Here is a 23,853-nt window from a genome sequence, read left to right on the forward strand (position 1 = left end):
CGTGTTAATGCTTTCCTAACGGGTGATCCTCCAGGACCTTCTGTCATGAATGTAATTCATACAATGGTATCTTTAAAAGTGAAGAACTAGAGCAGCTCCATAAAAGTCTCCTGTCAAGCTGCCCATTTCTGGTAATGGGACCCAACTGAAAGCAAGTAGGTGGTGGAGACAGAATCAAACTGGCAAATCCCAAGAGAAAGAATACCCCACTTTGCAAATACCCATTAAGTTGCAATTCAATTAAAGCATCTGAAAGGAATTCATAAGTATCAGCAGACCCTGTAATTGCTTAATTAAGGATAGAAACCCAGCAAACACAACCATATAACAGTCTGATTCATTAGCACCTCTGTGATAGCAGAATGGGATTTCTTACTTAAACATACATTGGCTTTAATTGTGTAATTTGGTTAGGCATTGGTAATCAATGGGGATCCACCATTTCTGGGGCCAGGAGATGGGAAGGATATTCCTGTTCACCTTCCCTCTCCTCTCTCATTAGAAGTTTTTGGTCTTTTGAAACAAGCAGTTGATATTCTAATAGGAATAGAATGGAGAAGAGGCGTTAAAAAGAAAGGAGGACATGAGATATTTTCCTCAAAGGCATTCAGGGTCGAAGGACACACAGCCGAACCTTCAGTTTATCCATCAGGTACCATCAAAATTTACCAAACCCTAGATACCTAGGGTTTCTCACTGCATCCCTTGTCATAATGCAGCTCCAGTGGGGAGTTGTAATCAAAGAGAGAGAGAGAGAGAAAAAATTGAAAAATGCCAAAGGGCAGGCAAAGGGAAGTCTCATTTTCTAGTCTTGTTTCATATGACTAGGTAACTGGTTAATTAAAAGTCACCTGCTGTGATCTACATGGGAACCCCCTGCCAGGTAGCTGTTGCCTCCTAGGTGACATCTACTCCCCCACACTCCAAACTTGCTTCAGTCCCCAATTCCACGTACATACTGCTGCCCTAGCTTTAGGAACATAGAAACGCAATTGGGGTCAGTGAGTTAACAGAAGACATCAAATACTTGATATGAGACTACTTAGATGACTGCACTGAAACCTTAAATTATTATTCTCTTCCAATTCAGGCAGCTGGTTCACAAACTTGATACCTGTTCTGCTTAGTCAACAGGACTACTTCCTGAACTATGCCCTTAGCATAACCCAGATACCCCAGAGCCAAGAAAGTAATTCAAAATAAGTAAATGTACTATCAAGGTCATAGCGATATGACACACACCAAATGCCCAATGGTGCTGTTAAATAAAAAATGTGAATCAAAGGCCAAGTGATATGCAAATATGTGCACCTCAGTATCCCTCTAGCCAAAAAACAAAAACATGAAACACGTGACAAATGAAAATAAGTGAAAAATAAAGATTGGGAGCAAACTGCTTTTGTTCTAATGGAAGGAAAAGCATGGGGCACACTAAATGCTAGATGAGGAAAAAGGGTGCTTTCAAACAAATGTGGACTGCCTGGGGATCCTGACTTCCCTGCAAACTCGGGACAAGACCTGGCTGTGATCACCTCCACGACTGAACGAAGTCTGCACAGCAGCAGTCAGAGGGACCATCAACAGTCTCTCTTCTGATGCTGTAAGATTACCTGCTCACCAACCAAACCTAAGCCAGGTGCTCAAAGGACTAGAGGGCAAGAGCCTTCAGGAGGTACTGACCTGTTAGCTCCAGCTGACTCTGGCCAGCCCCACCTGCTAGTCCATCTGACCAATCATTCCACATACAGGGGTGCAGGAACCGTGACAGAGAGGCCAGCTGGCTCACGCCAAATGCCACTCCCTATCAAGCTGTGGGGCCTTCTGCCCAAAAAAGGCCACGTAAAAATGCAAAGTGTCCACCCCACCTTGATGTCCAGAGGGCTCTGTGAAAGGCTGGGATTAATGAGAGCAGCACATATGGGATTGCTGAACAATTATCTTGACTTTCCCCTTGAGAATCACAGCCCAAACTCCCTCTTGGCTGCAGAGACATCATTTCCAGCAGAATGCCTTTTTTTTTTCCATGACGTAAAGCACATCCCACAGATACCTGCAAAGCTGTGCCATTCATCTCTCTGTCCAGGTGAATCACCCCACAATGTGAATGTTGTGTCTATGTCTACACTCACGTTCAGCGTTCCTTGTAGTTGGTCTCAGAAGACCAAGGGGCACTCCTCTAAGGATCCTCCCTCCACTCTGTTCCCCATCCATCTCATCCCTGCCGTCTTCTTTAGGTCACTGCTCTATCAATCTTTCCTTGCAGCCTTTCTTCGTTCTTCTTCTCAGCCTTCAGACCAGTGTTTCTCATGTTTCCTAGAATACTTTCTCACTCCGTCTTTTTAATATCCTCATTTGCCAAGAAGATTTTGTTGAGTTTTACATTCTGTAATGGTATTATGAAAACAATCGGTGTACTGAATAGCTTTTCCAACTACATGCCATGTTTTGCTCCAGTCTTGAGGAAGAATTACCAATATCAAAGTACTCAAGTTGTTGACACCCTTACAATGTTATTGTGACCCTTTAGCTTTCATTTTTATGCATTCCTTTTGCAATCTGTTAGAATTTTGTAATGAGCACTCTATTTTTGATTCTGTTCCTCATTTCCCATATTTACACCCTACTCGCCTGTAATCTGCCTTTAGCTGAATCAACTCTGATGAAATTGCACTGACAAAGGTCATTTGTGACTTTCTAATTGATAAATAATATAACACCACTTCATAGTTTTTAGACTTGACATTTTAGGTAAAATCTGACACTGCCGACTCCTTGGACTTCTTTCTTCTCTTGGCTTCCTGAATATTACTTGCAGTATTCTCAACCTAATCCTCTGACCACCAATCTGTTCCTAAAACTTCTTACTTTTGTGTTGATATCCCAGTCTGCCCAAACACTCAAGCCTTGGGCAAGTTACTTTCCCTCCTACACTCAATGTCATCCCCATTTCTGCCCAAAAAATCCAGTCATTCCCCTAATTATTTCCTCCTTAATACTTTTCCAACCTCTCCTCTTCTTCATTGCCAGATGTTAGGCCTCTACCTTTGTTTCTTAACTGCTTTCTCAGCCTCCAGCTGAGATAGGCACTGGTAATCAATGGGGATCCAATGTATTCACCAGAATACATTGGAAAGAAATAAAGAAAGAAATAAACTTTCTCAACACAAATGTGAACATGCTGCTCTCTTAATACCCTGAGTGACTCTGAGGGTCCACAATACATCCTGTATGCATTTCTAGCCTCATCCCACACCAACCCCTCACTCTTTATACTCCCATCAATACAAAAGGGGGCACAGTTGGCTGGACACACTGTGTCCGGATATATCATACCTCTACACCTTAGTACATGCTGTTAACCTCAATTTAGAATGTTCCTCTCTACTTCCTTTTCCCCTCCTATCCTAACACTGAAAACTCTTATTTGTCCTTCAAAAGCAGCTCAGGTATTAGCTCCTCAGGGAGACAATCCCCAATTTCCCTCCAAGTAACCAATCACTCCCTCCTCTGTGTTACTTCTGTGCCTTAAAATGAATTCTCTCGTTTTGAGCCCAGCAGTTTGTTTATATTTCTGTCTTCCCTCTAAAGCTCTAAAGCTTCTAGAGACCTAGGACAATGTCTTACCAGGATGCAGAATTCCTTGTAAACCTAAAGGGAAAAGCCAGTAGCCTTTCTTTCAGTGAGCCTTCTGTTCATTCAGGAGGAGGCTAGAACAGCAACTTTCCTTGACTTATTTCCATTAAGAGATATGTCATGGAGAAGGAAGATCCACAGCTATGCGCACATATGCTCTAAAAGTATACTATTCCATGTAAGAATTAAGAAGAGCTCTGGTTATGAATTCACCAAGTCTTTGTGAGAGGAAGGGGAAGGAAACCTATTTATGAACCATCTACTTTATGGCAGGCTTGTTCTGAATCCTTTACACATCTCCTTAAACCCTCACAAAAATCCTAAGAGGCAAGAAACACTTTCCAGTTAACTGGTGTGTAAACTAAGGCTTCAAGAGTAAAAAAAAACCTCCCCTAAAGTCACCTGCATGTGAAGAGTAGAGCTGTGATTCAAACTGAGGTCTGCATGCTCTTACAACTTTTCACCATCCTGTATCCTTATCAGGTTTCTAAAGAAATTGGAAGATGCAGAATATAACTGCATAAGATATGGCAGGAGAAAAAACATAAAAGCTTCTATTTTATCATGTATTTGCTTTGGTAATCAGGCACCGTATTTCAAACTGCTAAGCTTAGAATATTGCCAAGTACACACAGGAACTGGCTGCTATGGAGTTGAGTGACCAGTCTGTGAGACTGAGCCTCAGTGGGCTGGAAACTGGCCCAGCGAACACTTAAGCAGCACATATTCTATTTTACATATAGATGGGAAAAGGCCTTTCTAGCAGTTGGCTGAAGCCCAGAACAGTCAAGCAGGACAAATGGTCCATGGGAAAGAAAGTACAACCAGAAGGGTTCTTCAGGAAAACCCCACCAGGGTAGGTCTCAAGCTCTGAGCTGGCTCCATTCAGGTAGTTTTGAGTTTAGAAGCCAGAACTTTACTGTTTTCTTTCCCTTACAAACCTGTGGCCAAGTTTCCCAGAAAGAATAACACGTTTTCTCTTGTTCACCTCTGGGAAAAAGCTCCACGCTGCCAAGAGGATGTTTTTGTTTTCTAAGTATAGAACAAAGGAGAATATATACTTCAAACTCTGTAACAACAAGAATTCACTGATAAGAAACTTCTCTGCTCTGGAAATCTTAAGTAAAGGGCACAAATGGCCTCTGTCACACACTGCTGTGCCACCCCTCAGTTTATTACAACTCACAAAAGTATAGCCCTTCAGTAAGGTATGGATTTGTTTTGGTCCTTCTGTTCCACGGCTGCCCCAAGCTTCATGTCATACTTCAATTAGTCCCTTCAGAAAGCCTGCAGAACTGTGCAGTGATCATTAACTTCTCCGAGTGAGAGAGAGAGCTTCAGTCAGAGGTAGTGGCCCAGCAGCATCAGGGCCCTGTGTTTGGTGAGTGATTTATCTCACATAACAACCCACTTAGTTAGGGCCTGAGGGACACCCGTATCCAGAGGAGAAGCTATTGGTGCCTTCTAGGAGAAGGAGCCTGAGGCAATCTGGTAGGGGACAGCAAGCATGGCTCCCATTTCTCTTCTTCCATGGCAAATTCTACTCAAGAATTCTAACAGAAGGAGCACTGAGGGAGCAGAGCAGCAAGAGAAAAGGCAATGCACACCGGGCAAACATTGTAGTCCTGTCCTCGGTGAGTTAGTCAATGTGTGTGTTTTACGAGGCAAGGATGTGGGCCGCTGAAGTAAAAGGACACTTTCTCTCAAAAACCATAGTCTCTGTGAAGTACTGCCAGGAAACAAATAACTTTATTATCTGCCATTGGGGAAGAAATAAAGCAATCTGCTCTTTCAATGCATAAATGTAAATTGGTTTGTGAAATATTAAGTTACTAGAAAAAACAGGGTAAGAAAGATGAACACTGAGTCAGCAAAGAAAGGGTGGCTTGCCCTAGCATGTCAAGCTTAGTGCAACAGAGAAAGACCATAGATGCAGAAGCCTGGGAAGGTAATGTCCTATCTGACGTTTCATAAAAGATTTGGATCCCAATGACATCTAAAAAGAATAGAAGAGAGACAAACAGCAGTGCCTAGGGAGACACAAGGGGAGGGTGTCTTAGCTCCTTGGTGGACTGCCTGTGACTAACATGGCAAGGATGGTCTATCCCAAATGGGAAATACCAACTGAAAATTCCATCATTAATAGTTTTCTTTGTCTGGAATTCCCTTCACTCAGGCTGTGAAAGGATACATGTTGTCTTTCAAGCTGCTCTACTCTTATGCCCTGTGGTTGGTGGAAATGAGGAGCAGGAAGAGTTCCAGTGTTTGGTCTGCAGTGAGAGAGGGATCAGATCTAGCAATTTTGTGTTCATCTCAATTAAAGAGTAAAACACCTATAAGGGCTCAAGGTCCTATCTAAAACACAAGGGAAAGGAGGGCATGTGACCTCTAGGTATGACCTCTGAGCTCCAAGAAGAATCATCAGAACATATAACATACAAGACTTACCGGCAAGCAAGAAGGTGATAAGGCAAGTTTCCTTTGGCAAATATAGCTTGAGACGAGAACCACTGAAGACATATTCCACCACAGCTTCAGAACGACCTGCCCGCTGAAGGAAGGGCAGAAACTGCTTTGCTTTCTGGGTATCCTAGTGGACAGAAGAAAAGAATCATTAGAAAGACGTAATAGAATCTGAGCAAATGATTCTTTCTCTCTGTTCTAGGGCAAAAAGTCTGGCAGACAATAGAAAGCTTGGCAAATAATCCTAGAAAAAAATCAGACAATTCTGAAACTATGACATAGTCAAGATACCCATGTGGCTCCCACAGAAGAAACAGAGTTAATCTGAAGTTTCCAGAACATCCTGAGTGCTTCCCTCTGTTCTGTTACTATGCACTCAAGTTAGGAAGGTGCTTTGAAAAGAAAATTTCATTTCTCACAGGATGTGAGAAAGGTTCTCTTTCTTCAATAAAATTGATGGGAGAAGACTAATTCTAACCTTTTGTGGAGGTTAATTTAACTTTTAATTTTTATTAAAAAAAAAAAAAAAAAGAGTGACTTCCAGGCTATGTTATATAAAGCCCCTTCCCAAGAAACCCAAGCAGTTCACCTTTAATCATTAATTGGTTATGTAGATTCAGAGCTCATTGTTTCTGAACATGAAGAATACAGCCCTCTTTGGGTGCCTATGCAGCAAGCCTTGCTCTACCGGCTTTTCAGGAGTGAGCTGGGACATGAGCATACTATTCTAGATCCTAGCCTGGGAAATCTTTGACAGTAGGACATGCCGGGTGGGGACATATACCACATCATGTCAGCATGAACAATAATAGAAACAAGAAAAACACATGAAACCAGGTAGCACTTTAAAACTTTTTTTCACACATAAAACACAAAGTGCATGCCCTCTACCCTCAAGAATAACCAAACTATGGACATTTTGAACCTCAGAGCTCTCAGCTACAGAGCTTCAAATCCTTTTGGTCTTTCAAGCTCATTAAACAGATGGAGTAAGCAAGCACCAAAACATCACAGTGCATGTGCTGTGGGAGTAGTCAGAGAATGTCAGAATTTCCAAGGTTTTCAGCCCAGCCAGAACTGTAAACTCCCACCAGGGACAGCAAACTCTGCATACTTTCCTGACTCCTGCGACACAAGCAGCCTGCAATCCGCCAAGCTCTTCCTTTCTGACTCTGCTCCTAGCAACAGAGCTATTGTATCTAAATTAATGCACATTAGATAATGAAATTTTAACAAGCCATCAAGTATTTGAGAGCTTTCACAGAAGCCAGAGGGGCTTCTCTCATTCAGAAGCAGTGAGGTAGGCTGGGATGAAAACAGTATTTATAGTAATGAGATTCATCCTTCCCTTCAAACAGATTCTCAGAGAAAAGGAGAGACAGTCATCCATTCTCAGTGTCTCTAATGGCACATTGGTAAAAGGTAAAGTAACAATGAGCTTTAGCGAGTTGGGAACTCCCCCAATGAACACTTAAGCAACATGTATTCTACTATACACATACAGTGGCACAATGCCTTTCTGGCAGTTGGCTGAAGTCCAGAACAGTCAAGCAAGACAAATACTCCATGGGAGAGAAAGCACTACCTGATTAAAATCCTTTTGCCACACTAGTCTAAATCTGGGACATTATTCATGAGCTGAACCAGTAAGTCAACAACAATTATCAAATTGATTATCGCAAATCATGAGGCAATATAGTGTCTCTGAAGAGAGGGCCTTTCCCCTCAAAACTGCAGTAATCTATATTTTGCAGAAACAGACTTTTACTCACTGTCATATGAATGTATTTATCTGGAGGGGGAAAAAGTGCTTGTAGGAATAATAGCAGCACGCGCATACATAAGTATTAATACAAAAAGAAGGTTGGAGCAGCCTCTCATCCTATTTTGCTAAACGATTACCTACTTTACCAAGAGATCATTTCACAGAGTGGGAACCAAGGAGAAACGAAGGTACCTTACTACCAGCCATGCAATTAAAACAAATTTTTTTTATATATAAAAAAGTACCCCTAAATCTCAACCTACAATTTAATAGTCCTAATCCAGAAACAACAATATATGGAAAGATAGCAAAGAGAATGTGACATGCCACTGATGATGACAAAGATTAGAACTGAAAGCCAACTATGACAACTGAAGGAATGCAAACAAATTGTAAAAGCCCACCACAACTATCCATGTTTACTTCCAGAGGCCAAACTGCAAGACAGGACACACAGCCCCCTCATCATTCCAAAGGCTTAAAGATGATATGCCTAGGAACAATCCGTTATGGGAAAAAATACAAAATTTCACCCAAGTTCATAGATTTTTAAAAATAAAAAATTCTTATCATGTCAATTAAATTGAGCGTAAGCACCAGAAGATGTCAGCTCTTTCAAATCTCTATCACAAGCAGACAATGGTGTCGGTCTTTCCCTGTCATCTCAAGTGCTTCTTTTGCTTGGCATGTTCTTTCACAATGTTTCAGTGGCTCTTATGAAAAGACTGGGAAGTCAGACTGAGAAGTTGCCTCAAGTGATGTAGCCATACATCATTCCCTGCTTGCTAATTTAGCTATGGAATTTATTTTAGGGCTTTTGATTGTTAGTACCATAAAATTGACTGAATGTGGTTTAACTCTGATTTGCCTTCCAAAGAGCCCATGCCAGTACGGCGATGTGCTTCAGTCTCTTACACTCCTTTCTAAGTTTCAATGCTACGTAAATAAGAGAAAACCTGATTATAAAAAGCAGTGTAAGAGAGAAGCTTAGGCCCCAGTGAGGAACTGAAGATGCCAGCCAAGTGGATCTTAAGCACAGCAGAATGAGCAAGTTCAAATGACATCATTAATACGACACTTGAAATTCTCCAGTAATCCTGAAGCAGCACCTAGTGAGATTTAGTGAAATCAAAAGTTTCTTTATAACCTTATAACTCCAAAAGGTATTTTTAAAATTAAAGATTAAAGGCCTCAGATTTAAAGTGATAACAACACTGAAACTTATGGCACAGAAGGCTCATTCCAAGGTTAAGGTTATTCAGTTATCAAATATTTCTGTCTAGTCTAATTGCAGAGACTCTCCTCCACAGATATTCCATGCTGTGACTTCTGCATGGGAGGCCTGGGAATCTACCCACCATAGTTATCTGGCATGACATTGGTTCAAGGCTTTAAGAATCCAAGCAGATAAATTAGCTATAGTTTTCTGCACCAATATTCCCCTCCACTGGTGTAAATAATCAAGAAGCAACTGTACTTCTGAGCAGGTGAGTCCTTTTTTATTGCACTGCTAGTTTTCACATTACCTGCGCTCCAAAACAAACCATACATAAGTATTTTCCTGTAATCCTAGAAAAGCTAATTTAAGGTTGCATTAGCTAAATTTAACTTGCTATTGTGGATGGCACCTCTTTAAGGAATGTTTCTGCCTCCTCAATGCACCTTGAAATTGAGAAAGTAATGGTGCAACAAATGTGCCTGGGGTGACTTCATTTCAAAGGATGCTAATATCTATACCTCAGACTTCTTGAAACGGGGTTTGGACTGACCCCAAAAAAGGCAGGATGATCCTTAGAGGGAAACGTTGTAAAGACATCTTAATTACACACTTCTCCTCTGTCCTTATGTCTGGCCTGTCAGGCCATACCTCTTCCAAATATAGGTATATGTGTTAATGCCTATAAGAAATGCCCTTCAGGGCAGCCCCGGTGGCGCAGCGGTTTAGCACCGCCTGCAGCCTGGGGTGTGATCCTGGAGACCCAGGATCGAGTCCCACATCGGGCTTCCTGAGTGGAGCCTGCTTCTCCCTCTGCCTGTGTCTCTGCCTCTCTCTTCGCTCTCTCTGAATGAATAAATAAATAAATCTTAAAAAAAAAATGCCCTTCAGCAGTCAGACTGCAATCTGTTTCTATAAAGTACCTTTGCTCTGTAAGCAAACAGGTGTTTAAACTAATTTAGTACAATGAATCATCAAGTTTGGGAGAGTGGGAAAGTTGAGGGTAGAGGAGAGGCAGAGGCAGAAGAAGCAGAATCCTTATATGGCATGCACAGGACTGACTGAGGGTGACATATATGCTACTTAGACACCCATGTCCTCTGTATCCTAGAAGAGCACAACTTACATAAATCAAAGTTCTGTGATTTCTGGAACAGGATTTAGGCTGTCAGTTTGCGCTGAATGTTAGCAAAGTGAATTCTATGATTTTCCTACTGAAAATATCCATATAGTAGGCATAAACGTAGTTACTGGTGAGAAGCAAACATCACAACACAAAAAACAGCACAGAGAAATGGGAATCAGAGTAAACCTATTAGTTAACCATTAATCAGGATTATCATGGGCAAGTCTCAAAAGGGAACTGTTAATAATGAAGCTCACTAATTAGTTTTCATCATCACAATCACTCTTTGATTAACATCATAGCAAAAAGAACTAAAACAAACACATGCAGAGCTTATTAGGGTGCCATGGGGGTACTCTACCAGCACTTGAGAAACTAAATTTGAAAGAGGCCTATCAAACCTGAAGCAGCTGCCTGGCAGTACAACAGAACCCTGCACTGCCCACTCCAGCAAAACAGGAAGGCTTCTCCCCTGTGAGCGCTGACTATCCTCTATACTGGGCTGGCCAGAGGCTAAACAGCCTCTAGAGCACAATGCTGTCTGGGTCCAACCAATTTTAATACTGAAGCAGCAGAAGCTCTTTGTACAAAAGAACAGATATAAAGGGGAAGAAAAGAGCATGGAGATCAGAACTAATAGCTAAGGATAGGACCTAAACACACTTGCTTTTGAAGGTACTGTGATAACTCATTGCCATACTCATAGATCTTTTCAGGCCTCCCCAGGCCATACTCATAGATCTTTTCAGGCCTCCCCAGGCTTGTGGAAGACAAATTATAAATATACCCCCTACCAGAAAGTCAGAAAAACCATCCATCGCTCCACGCTCTTCCTCTTATTTACAACCTGGGCTCTATGGCCACCACTAATGTTTTAATTCGCAGAATGAGGCTGTGATTCTGTGAGGAACCAGCTGTACAACATGATAATCTCTTGATATAAATGGGACCCTGGAGGGAGATACTTGGGAATGCCCTCCAGCTCCAACATTACCAGAGAGTACCTAAAAATTTGAAACCACCATTCTCTGGCTAGTTTATCAGTGTTTCATGGTGAGGTGTGTGTGAGGGAACTGAGGGTGTAAACATCAGTGAGGGTCAAGTTTAATAGGAATGAAGTGAACATAGCAGAGAACCCAGAATAAAATGCTCTACTGAAAAACCAACAAAATTACAAGGAAACAAGAGAAAAAAATAAAGTGCTGAAGCTAGGTCATCAATAATCTTTCATTAAGTGCTGTCTATAGTTTAGTTTCTTATACTATTTGCTTGCTTGGCACAGAATCTCACTCAGACCTCCAACATATCTGGGCGTAGGAGAAGCAAGGCTTCATGCTCTGAGCTCCACTTCTGGGAGCATGAATCAGGAGGACAATCTCAGGAGCACTAAGGCTATAACACAGTTTTGAGCTTGGGAAGCTGGTGTTCCAATCTGTGGCACCCTCAACAGAGAATACAACCTTCTGTTTTTTCCCCTGGCTCTACTCCTTTATTTTTATTTTTTTTTAAAGATTTTTACTTATTTATTCATGAGAGAGAGAGAGAGAGAGAGAGAGAGAGAGGCAGAGACACAGGCAGAGGGAGAAGCAGGCTCCATGCAGGGAGCCCGATGTGGGACTTGATCTTGGGACTACAGGACTGTGCCCTGGGCCAAAGGCAGGCGCTAAACTGTTGAGCCACCCAGGGATCCCCTGGCTCTACTCCTTTAGCAATTAGTAGCTTAGGATGGCCTGGCTAAGCAAAGCTTCCAAACTTGCAAGCTAAGGACAGACCAAAGGGCAGAAGGAGCAGCATGGTGTGCTTTCCAAGTTGGAAGAGAGCTGCAGAGCATGTCAGTACAAGTGCAGCTTCATGCCCCAAATATGGAGGAAAAGCAATTTCTCTGTAATGAGACTTGAAAGAAACTCTGAGGATATGCCTGCTGGAGACCTGCAAAGAACAGGTGTCTCTAAATGTTTGCATTTGGTTGAAAATGTCCACTATCTATTTTCTTTCCAAAGGGTCTAATACTGATAAAAGCAAGCAGGGCTTGGCGATGCCAAGATGAGAAGATACAACCTGTGTTTAGAAGAAAAATAGGCAAAACAGCATTCTGATAGGCAATCATGGCAGCCAGACTAGGAAGAAGTCAAATTGAATTACAGAAATAGATTTGGGTAGCCCAAAATATGGCCTGGACTTCATCTGTACTCACCCCAAACTGGAAATAGCCTAAAGCTCCCTCAAGAGAGGAGGGAGCAGTACCAGCTGCAGTACACTCACACAATGGAATGCTACTCTGCAATAAAAAGGATATGGCCAACAACACAGATGGCTCTCAAATACATAATTCCATTGATAGGACACTGTTGCAAAGGTTAAGGTATAAGAACAGAAAACAGATCAGTGGCTGCCAGGGATTGGGGGAAGGGCTAGAGTTTGACTCCAAGGGGGATGGAAGAATTTTCTGGGATGATCCAATATTTCTACTGTCTTGACTATGGTGATGATTACACGTATATGTTCCTTCTCAAAATGTTCATGTTTGTCAAAACCGATAGAATTATATACTACAAATGATAAACCTAAATTTTCAAATTTATACTTAAATTAAAAAAAAAAATTGGCCTAGATAGGTAGCCTATACAAAATTTTGATTTTTGGGATGCCTGGGTGGCTCAGTGGTTGAGCGTCTGCCTTTGGCTCAGGTCTTGATCCAGGGATCCTGGGATGGAGTACCGCATCAGGCTCACCACAGGGAGCCTGCTTCTCCCTCGGCCTATGTCTCTGCCTCTGTGTCTCTCATGAATAAATAAATAAAAATTAAAAAAAAAATTAAGGTTTTATTTAACTTAAAGTGTTTTTGCTTAGTCAACTAGTTTGTAAGTATCTCAGAGGAACAATTTCAAAATGAAACACTTTTAATGCTTCTAACTGTTCAATAAATTATTTAAAAAATTCAAGCCGAAAATAGTTTAGATGAGAAAAATCATGAGGTTAGAAGAGTATAGAAAAAAATCCTATTGGTTTCCCAAAAGCAGCATAAGAAAGTATTAATTCTTGGCAATAGCTAAAGGAAAGCATGATGCCATCCTCAACTGGCTAAATAGAGGAAATGTTTTGTTCAAATAAAGAAAAAAAAGTACTACTAAGTACATACCCTTTTCTACCTTGAAATAAAATCATGTGATATGGCTTAATGACATTTCTTTTCTACCTTGAAATAAAATCATGTCATATGGCTTAATGTGAATAAAATAATATCAAATTCTCTATCAAATGAAAATTCTATACTAGCTCAGAAATTCTTTTACTGAATGACTTTCAATTTCCCAAATTTAACCAGCTGAAATTATACTGTGATAACCATTCAATTTAACCATTCATTGCCTTTTAGTGGAAAAATCTGCATTTTATCATCAATAGGAAATACAATGCCCTTGGCTTATTCTACAAGACTTCTTTTTGTACTTTAAATTTAGCACTGAAAGAGCAGATGATGGTATATGTGTGCCTCATACAAATAGTGGAGAAGTATTTACCTAGTTAGAATAAACTATCAACTATCCAACCCTGCTTTCTTCCAATATTCAATCCTCTTTCCCTAACTTGGATGAAGCGTGTGAAGCCCGTTAGGGTGGTATGCCAAGGGATGTCCTTCCTCAAGTCTGCCAATCCACAGAATTACCTAAAAGTTATGACTTGTAATTGGTAAAGTCCAAAAAAGTTTCCACAAATAAAACCTACCTTTCTCCCATCCCAAACCATCCCTTTTCTCATTTCTCCATACTCTAACTTCCCGCCAGATTATTACAATTTTTTCTTAAATTGATATTCAGTGTTCAGGAAGACTGTAAATTACAGCCCTCCTTAGAGTGCTCCCTTCCTTTCTCCTGCGGACTTCTGCATGATGGCCTCATGAGGTCTGCCTCACAATGGATGTCCCGGGCGTTCCCTTCACATCCTATCCTGGGTTGTGCTTCCTAGATCCATGACTTCTTTCTTGGTATACTTCCTTTCCATTAAAAAAAAAAAAAAAAAAAATTCCTATTCTTATTTCACGTAGAAAATGTCTTCTCTCTCTGAGGTCAGGTAAGTATAGTATTGATTTCATAGTTTTATTCAGGAGATACACTATTCTGTTCATAAGTACTTTGAGTCAACAGACAAATTCCTTTTATAATCCATCAGCATAGTAATAAGGAAACTAGAGGAGCTTCACATACTGGAAGACATATCTTCCAGTTATTTTCAGGTTAAATACTTTAAAAAAAAACCGTGTAATTTATTCAAATTGTAGACATATGATTTGTAATAAAGAATTAAATTGGTTAAAAAAATAGTTAAAGGAAGCATTTCTATGTCAAACTGATAAAAATAAGTACAACTAATGATAACAGAAAAAGACCATATACATTTAAAACAACTGTGCTGTTTGGGCGTCTGTGTGGCTCAGTCGGGTAAGCATCTGACTCTTGATTTTGGCTCAGGTCATGATCTCAGGGTCATGAGACAGAGTCCCACGCTGGGCTTCAGGCTGAGCATGGAGTCTGCTTTAGATCCTCTCCCTTTTCCTCCTACTTTCTCTCTCTTAAATAAGTAAAATCTTTAAAACAACTGTTCTGTTACTTTTCTAAGAATGAAATGATGAATCTTTATAGGAAAACCATAATAGACATCCTGAACATTTTTGGAAAAAGGACAAGAGACTAGTCTAAAAACACAGCTTATACATGGCAGGTGACAGTGAGAATCTGGAACAAAGCAGACCAACCAGTCTACTGTTTTGGATATTAATTACAAGGCCATGATAAAAAATAACAAATTTGAAATACATTTTTTTCTGTAAAGTTTTAGATCAATTTTTATCACTTCCAAAGTCTCTATAGGCAAGAGGTAAGAATTTATTACAGAAGCAGAAAATGGCTTGAGAGATAATTAATATGTGCAAAGTAAAGAATTTAAAAGACTGTCTGATGAAGCACAAGTTTCATTTCATGGGCAAATCAAGAACTCAAGGGCAAGGAAATTGATGTCATGCTAAACTCTACCCCACCTGAGATAAGAACCAAACTTCAGAAAAGGATAAAGGGAAAAAAAAGAAAAAAAAGAAAAAAAAAAAAAACAGTAAGCAATCTGTGACATAAAATTTAAGAAATCAAAATAAATATTATAAAAGGTTAAAGGATTAGAATGATTCCAATATTTCCTTAAAGTACTCTGAACATTCATTTTTGCCTGGAGACATAGCAATTTAGGTTCAATGAATCTTATTTTTTTTTAAATATTTTATTTAAAACAAAACAAAACAAAACAAAACCAAAAAAGATTTTATTTATTCATGAGAGGCACAGAGAGAGAGAGAGAAAGAGAGAGAGAGAGAGAGAGAGAGAGAGAGGCAGAGACACAGGCAGAGGGAGAAGCAGGCTCCATGCAGGGAACCCGACCTGGGACACGATCCCGGGTCTCCAGGATCACACCCTGGGCTAAAGGCGGCACTAAACTGCTGAGCCACCCAGGGATCCCCAAGTCCTACGTTTTTAGAGTTAATAAAAATAGACAAAAGATTTGGGAGAGGAAGTTCTAGTTTTTGAGATATGGAGAAAAATGACAACTATTACAGCAGGAGTTTATTACTAATTAAGACAGAAGGTGATCAGTATTTTGAATATATCAAACTAAACTCTAGTCATTTCACTCAGTAAAGATTTATAGGTGATGTTAAAAAAAAAAAAACCTACATGCATCCTTTGGCATAAGTGTCCACTTTATGGGATCATTCTAAGAAAATAATTACAGACTATGAATTAGCTAGAGGAACAAAATGTTTATGAAAGAAAAAATAATCAAAATAACTTAAATATTTAAGAACAGAATGCTGATGAAATAAATTACAGTACATCAAGAAGACCAGATAGACATTAAAAGTATGGTTCAAGGGACACCAGCGGTTGGGCATCTGCCCTTGGCTCAGGGTGTGATCCTGGAGTCCTGGGATCGAGTCCTGAATCAGGCTCTTTGCATGGAGCCTGCTTCTCCTTCTGCTTGTGTCTCTGCCTGTCATGAATAAATAAATAAAATCCTTAAAAGAAAAAAAAAAAAAAGTATGGTTCAAGAAGGCATTCATGTGGAAAAATAAAATTCACCGGAAAAAGCAATTAAGTACCTACTATGTGCCAGGCACTGTTCAAGGTGTTGTGTAGTTAAGAATAAAACAAAGCTTCTCTCCTGAAAATAGTTTATATCATTTAAAGAGGGGGAAGGAGAGGGCAAATAAAATTTAAAAACCTACATTTTGATAATAGGGTTATATTTTTATTAAATAGATGTATATTTATTAAAAATTTTCTGATGTAGTAGAGATCATTTTCTTCTTTTGGCTTATTTATATTTGATGCATTTAAAACAAAAAAAATTGACAGAAAATCTTTGGTACAGAAATGTGTTAAGTTTTTGTTTTCCAAAGAAAATATATTAACATTCAGTGCTGATTCAGCTCTGCCCAGACAAACTCACAAATTATTCAGGTCAGATAACTGTCTCTCTGGTTTTTTAAGAGCCCAATTCAATATTTTCCACAGTGATAATAGGCTTAAAGTGTAATGAAACTACCCTTACAGAAAAGGGTAGTTTGAAATGTAGTGTTTTGGATATACTGGGGAATTCTAATTTCTCCTAAAAAACAAAAAACAAAACAAAACAAAAAAAAAACAAAAACAGATTTAACTCTGCCTCACCTAGTGACTTTATAATTCTGATTTGATGTCATCACATGTGGATACGGTACTGGGATTCTGTAAGTATGACCCTCAGGATCTAGCTTATCAATGGAAACCATGTACCCCAGAATGCATGAGTTAATGGCAATTCAGACAAAGAGTTTTTTTGATCAAGATACCCAAAGAAATTTGGGGGTTCTCCCATCATTGTCATATCTTTCTTCAAGAGTACGTATGTAATTATGGATACTCTGGATTTCTTACTCATTGAAAACTACACAGAGGGGCACCTGGGTGGCTCAGTCGGTTAAGCATCTGCCTTTGGCTCAGGTCCTGATCCCAGGGTCCTGGGATCGAGTCCCAAGTCAGGTTTTCTGCTTGGTGGGTTGCCTGCTTCTCCCTTTCCCTCTACGGCTCCCCTCTGCTTGTTCTCTCGCAATCTGTCTCAAATAAATATTAAAAAAAAAAGAAAAAAAGAAAAAAAAAGAAAACTACACAGACACCATCATTACACACATTTATCTACTTGCTATTCTTAGGAAACCCCCAACAGTGATGGCATAGAGCCGCAAGACATTGTTCTTGGGGATAATCCAATTGGGACAATTAGCTCTTGCTCCCTATGCCCCTTCAGGCAGTTAAAACTGCTCTAACTAAAGCCACGAGTAACCGGTGTTACTAAATCCACTGGACAGTTCTTGATCTTCATCTTTCTTGACCTTAAAGCAAGATGGTCAAGTCTTGTATTGTAAGGCTCTCTCCTCCTAGTTACTAGGATTTTTCTGATAGCTCAGAAAGCACCTTTCAAAGTTTGTTTGGTGGGTGACATCCCACCTATACATGATCTTTAAGTTTTGGAGATAAACGGCTTGGCCTAGGAACTCTTCTCTTGATATTCTCTGGGAACTTTGTATATTCACACACACATATATATACAGCCCTTAAGTTCATGTATGAATCCAGTCTACTTTTTGGGGCTCTGGACCACTTGAATGGTTCATGGGTACCTCAATTTTAACATGTCTAGAAATTCTTAGTGCCTCCCCCAGCCCCCACCAAATCTATACCACCAGTGTTTCTCATATGGAAAAAGCAGTACTACCAATCACCCAATATTTGTAGTTGGACACTTAGAGTGCTTATGTCTGACACCCAGGTTTATCCCCCTGATGCAAGCAATGGCCAAATTCTAACAGTCCTACCACCAAACTAGATGTCAAATTTATTTTTCCACATCCACTGTCACAGCCCCAGTTCCAGCCACTGTCTAGTCCTCCAGTAACTAGTGTCCTAAAGTCACTGTTTCAAGTCTATATCCAAAAGCAGCCAGGGTAGGGGCAATAGGGTAAGTATATCATAATACAGAGATATAATGATAAAATGCTGACCTAATTAGTTCTTCCCTTGTTAACGATTTCTCATTATTTTTCAGACAAATTTCAAAATCTTTCCTCAAGGATCACAAAGTAAATGTTTCAATCATTTGCTGTCTTAATTCCAATCACTATCTTCAACATTCCAGCAATAATGGCCTTGCCTTTTGAACCTAAGCAACTTCCTATTTCAGGAACTTTCCTGTACAATTTCATTCTTTTTTTTTTTTTTTTAATTTTTATTTATTTTTTGATAGTCACACAGAGAGAGAAAGAGAGAGAGGCAGAGACATAGGCAGAGGGAGAAGCAGGCTCCATGCACCGGGAGCCCGACGTGGGATTCGATCCGGGGTCTCCAGGATCGCGCCCTGGGCCAAAGGCAGGCGCTAAACCGCTGCGCCACCCAGGGATCCCATACAATTTCATTCTTTAGTCCTGAACAAGATATTCAACGAACTTCTTCTTTGACCTCATTTTAAAATCATTTAAAAGACTGTCTCTGACAATGTGGAATGAGTTTGGGCCCTGAGCACACACACTCACTACTAGCACAAGTGTAATTATAGAAAGAATTGCATATGCCTTATAAGGACTGTAACCGTCTTGTTCAAGGTTACATCCTCAACACCCGGCACTGTGTCTGACATAAGCAGCAGTTGATAAATACTATTGTTTGATCATTCATTCACTGACTCAACATGACAAATGCATTTTAAAAACAGGCCAGATGGTATATGTTAAATGTCTAAAGAGATAAAGAGGTGGTAAAAGAACTCAGAAGAGGGAGGGTTATGATCTGCGACTTGAATTGGATGGAGAGTTTAGAATACAACTGATGATGATGGTGGTAGTTATCATTTATAGCAGACTTTCTGTATGCTCAGCAATTTAATAATAATAATCACCATCAAATGAACCACTATCCTGTTGAACTCTTGTTCTTGTCAACTGTTGTTAAGTACTCTTAACAACAGTACTGTTGTTGTATTAAGGCATTTGCTCATACCACAACCTAATGAGGTAAGGGCCATGATTATTCATTTCATAGTGGAAAAACTATGGCATGGAGTTATGGGTAAAATCACCACCTCACAGTGACAAAGTAATAAGGAATGGAGCTGGGACTTGAGCTTGGGTCATTAGATATTGGACCCATGCTACTACTCAGGATTCCATAGTGCCACTATATGGTGGTAAACATGGAATCCTTCTATAAGCCTGTCCACTTCTAGGGTACTTAACTAACACAGTTAACCCTGTACCTAGCAGCAAGGGTCACATATTTTTCCAAAAACGGTATCATACTGCTTTTTGATGATCTGCCATCATACTAGCAAGTCAAATCTAAATTAGGCTCTGTGAAGAGATACAAAAAAGACCTCCCCTTCCTAGGAGTTTAGAAACTAGTGAGGAAAACCACTGCACATTTCAACTTGAGAATAGTTACCGTCAATATACCAATAAATGCATAATCATGATAGTAAATGATTATATAAATGCTGAAGAAAGCCCTGATCAGAAGGCAGTGAAAATAAAAAGGGGAAACTACCTGGAAGAAGAGAGATGCCCTGAAGGAAGAGAAAGGCAAGGTCAGGAGAGAAGGGACAGCACTCCAAGAAGAAATCCCATTCCAGAAATGCTAATTAATAACATCGTCAGTCAGGGACACCTGGGTAGCTCAGCGGTTGAGCATCTGCCTTCAGCTCAGGGTATTACCCTGGGTCTGGGGATCGAGTACCACATCAGGCACCCTGTGAGCAGCCTGCTTCTCTCTCTGCCTAGGTCTCTGCGTTTTTTATGAATAAATAAAACCTTAAAAAAAATAGTTAAGAACTGAGAAACTGAAACAGGGGTATGTATAGACTGAATATGACCTGAAAGAAAATAAATAGTTTTTACAATGGGTGAAGTATTTGGGCATGCTGCAGTAATGTATTATCAACAGAACTCTAAATTCAAAACGTTGGTAATAGCTTTTATTCTCAGACACCTCCCAAATCTGATACTGTCTTAGGAACTTTATCATTTCTTCCTGAGAACACCATTTTCTGAAGAACCGAGGCACAAAATTACTAGGTAATTTCAAGCTGAGGCTGAGTTCTGATTCAAGGATATTTATCTGGACATCAACATTGCATTCATGTCCAAAATTCTGTACAATATATTCTGTAGGAAATATGTTGGAAGCATGCTAAATAAAGCCTTAAAATACGAGTAAACTCTAAAATGACTTATTTTGAGATGTTTATATAAGCAATAGCCACAGGACAAAATGAGTTCAATCTAGGGCTAATTAGTGTTATGATGGTGAAGTGGAGAGTGAAGACAGGGCTGGTCAGAAATATTTCAAGTTCTATCACATCACTCAGCAGCCATGGGACAGAGAAGACAACACAATCACACACCTGAACCTGGGAATCAAAAATTTTATTATTTGCCCTCAAAATACCCTAACATTTATTTAGCCACGCCTGTAATGAGCTCATTTAACCAATTTGGACCCATGAAATAGAATGAAAGAACAGTACCCACATGCACCCAGAGAACGGGAAAGAAAACTCAAGACCATGAACTGATACCCAAATCTATCCTAGAGACCACTCCCTGTAGATCCTTGCTCAGAATCCTTCCTACCAGAACTCACTTGAGCTTTCAGATTAGCAGTGCCCATTGCGTGACTAGAAATATCATGGGATCAAAGACATTGGAAAACTTCAGTGGAGTGACCAGTGCATAGATTGTCATTCTTTTTCTCTGTCTCTCGTCATATCCTCTTTTCCCCCATTGCATCATACAGTCTCAAAGTCTCTATTTCCAAGCACATCATAGACACTTATGCCACTGTACTAGTGCCCTGCAGACTAGTCTAAGAGGGAGGCTGTTTGGTTCCCAGCAAATTCTTCAAAATCTGGTTTTAGGGACTTACGCAACTCAAAATAAGCACCTACAGCAAGTAAGGGAAGTCACATCATTGTTTGGAAAAAATGCTCCTCAACTCCCTCAATTTTCTTTCTCCTCATGCTGAACAAAGGAAGAAAGTAGAGTCATTATTAGAGCTCAGGACACTGAAATGAAAGCCAGGACCCTGTTTCTAAGGGGCTCATTTGCATGCATTCCTGTGCCTGAAGTCATAGTTAAAGAATCAGAAGGGAATCAGAAAAAATCTGAGGCAGATAACTTCCTGAAACAGAATTCAGTGCAGGGACATATCGAGTCTGATTATTTTGGAAAGAAGAGGTTTTATTATCAGAAACAACAAATTAAGAATGCCTGTCTTTGATAGTGCTCCACCTCTGGGCAAGTCACTTGATCAGATGTTTCTTCAGAGGTGCTGAATTGCACAGCTGGGACACACTTAGCAAATGTCAAACTGTGCCCGGTCTTCAATGTCCAATCTCTTTACTTCAATTGGCTATGGTGCCTGAATTTTCTACAACAAAAGCCTACTGGTGAACATAATGGCAGACCAAGTAAGGTACAGGCATAGAACCACACATTCTGTAGATGAGAGATTCACTTTAGAACTTTAAAAAAAATTACTATCACAACCAAATGGATCTTCACATTTCTAGGCATATAGCAGGCAATAAAATAAAGGCCTTTCAAAGCACATGATTACATGATCTCTTATTGGCCAATTTATAAATTGGTTTTCTAGTTCTCTCTTGTTTCTGTAATAGCTTCCCCTTTTAAAGAATAATTCCCAAAAAGGGAAAAGTCAGGACTGTATGTATGTATTTATTTAAAGTAGGCTCCACGTCCAGCACAGAGCCCAGTGTGGGGCTTGAACTCAGAACTCAGTTCAAGACCTATGCTGACATCAAGACTTGGGACACTCAACTGTTTGAGCCACCTCGGTATCTCCAAATCACAACTTTAATACAAACATAAAATATGAACACATCAAATATTTATTTTAACCCACAAATTAATGAGGGAGCCAAGAAGATATTACAACTTATTCAAAAGAGAATTTGAGGACCATATATATATAGGCAACTAGGACACAGAAGTGAATTTACAAAAGATGCAAAACTGTACAGTAAAACTAGAGTGAACATGTAAAATTTGAAATTATTTCTTTTACAGGGTGGAAATCAACTGTGTGTTAAGTATAGGACCACATTTGTACAAGCAGGAGATCATTTGCATCACATGGGCTTTTACAAGTTAAATTCTCTCTCTGCAGAGGTGCAAAACTGCCCAGACACAAAAGAACAGACTTGGACAGAATCAGATAACCCCCAGGGGTTTTCTAGGCAGAACCCAGAATTCTACTGAAAGATTACCGAGTCATCTGTGTGCCTGTCCCAAAATCTTTAATAATTTCTTCTGATACTCCCAACTAAAGATGAGATACTATGTCCTAAATCTCGTGCCCTATGGTGCAAAACGAAGAAACAAACAAACAAAAAATGTATTGCCACTAACAAAACCATGCACACACACATAAAAAGAACAGAACTCAGTGGAAAAGTGGATTAAATTTGTAAAAGGAGGTGCCTTAAATATAACCATCACGAATTGTGGTAAACACTGAAACACAATCTTGAAACAATTCCAGCATTTCTTTCCAGTTTTCATTGAGAAACTCACTCAGTCTGAGAAAGACTTCTCTCCTATGCCCACTGAAAGCATAAATCCTTTCAAATTTCATTAGAAGGAGAAGGGGATACCCCTGCAGTTCTGGGGAGTTTGAATAAAGAGCTTCAAAAAAATAAGAACTGGCCACAAAGGACTTCTATGGCTGAAAGGAACAATGGACAAAAGACAATGAAGCAATGCCCTCAACTGTTAGGGAGAGCAACTAGCTGAAAGCAGACTCCCCCAGTACAATCAAGGTCACCTTAAAAACATCCAACTCTGGAGGGGAGGAGTGGGGAAAAAGAGGAACAAGTTAAAGAGAAAAGACACCCATCCATCTGAGCAGCTGAGAAACTTCCAGAGTAGCTGCCAATTTGGCATCATAGGTCCCTGTGCCACAGGGCTGCAGTACATGTTTCTGTGCTACGAGAATCCAAGTCAACAAGCTGCATACACGTCGCAGTCCACTTCAAGTTCAAGAACTTTGAGTGGGGACAGCGGAAGAAGGAAACAGAGGAGTGATACCTTCCCCTAGATTAGCAACAACTTGGCCTTCTAAATATATAGGAGAAATGAAAGAAAACCACCACCAGAACCTACCACCAGTACTAATCATGGCTTCCCCACAAGGGGCCATCATATCTATGAAGCACATCATGCTGGCTCTAGAGAGCAAGGTCAGCAGACAGTGAGGGTTCCTGTGGGATTTCCCCAGGGTGGCAAATGCACAGCCCACCTGTGGGGTCAGTGGCTATGCTATGAATGGAGCTCTAGTGCTAAACAAACCTCCAGGTCACAGAAGCCCACCAGACAGAACCACAGGCCACAGCCTTGTGTAGTTGGTACAAAAAGGGACATTAGAACAAGCTCTGAGGCTAAGAAAGAGTAAGAGAAGGGAGGGCTATTTAAACAAGACAAAAATAACAAACATGAGTAATGGTGCCATCAAGATACAGTGATTTGAAAGAACAGAAGGGTTGTTGAAGAAGACTGTA

The 23,853-nt window shown here is 40.1% G+C and overlaps 1 protein-coding gene across 1 annotated transcript in view; it reads right to left on the bottom strand.

The window, feature by feature from the left end:
- The window catches only part of SND1 (staphylococcal nuclease and tudor domain containing 1), a 427,586-nt gene that overhangs the window by 145,492 nt on the left and 258,241 nt on the right, over nt 1-23,853 (bottom strand). The window contains exon 15 of the mRNA XM_038556610.1: nt 6,082-6,223. Within this exon, the coding sequence (XP_038412538.1) occupies nt 6,082-6,223 (142 nt within the window). The remainder of the gene's footprint in view (nt 1-6,081; nt 6,224-23,853) is intronic.

This window comes from Canis lupus, chromosome 14 (genome assembly GCF_011100685.1).
Source record: "Canis lupus familiaris isolate Mischka breed German Shepherd chromosome 14, alternate assembly UU_Cfam_GSD_1.0, whole genome shotgun sequence".
NCBI classification, from domain to species: Eukaryota; Metazoa; Chordata; class Mammalia; order Carnivora; family Canidae; genus Canis; species Canis lupus.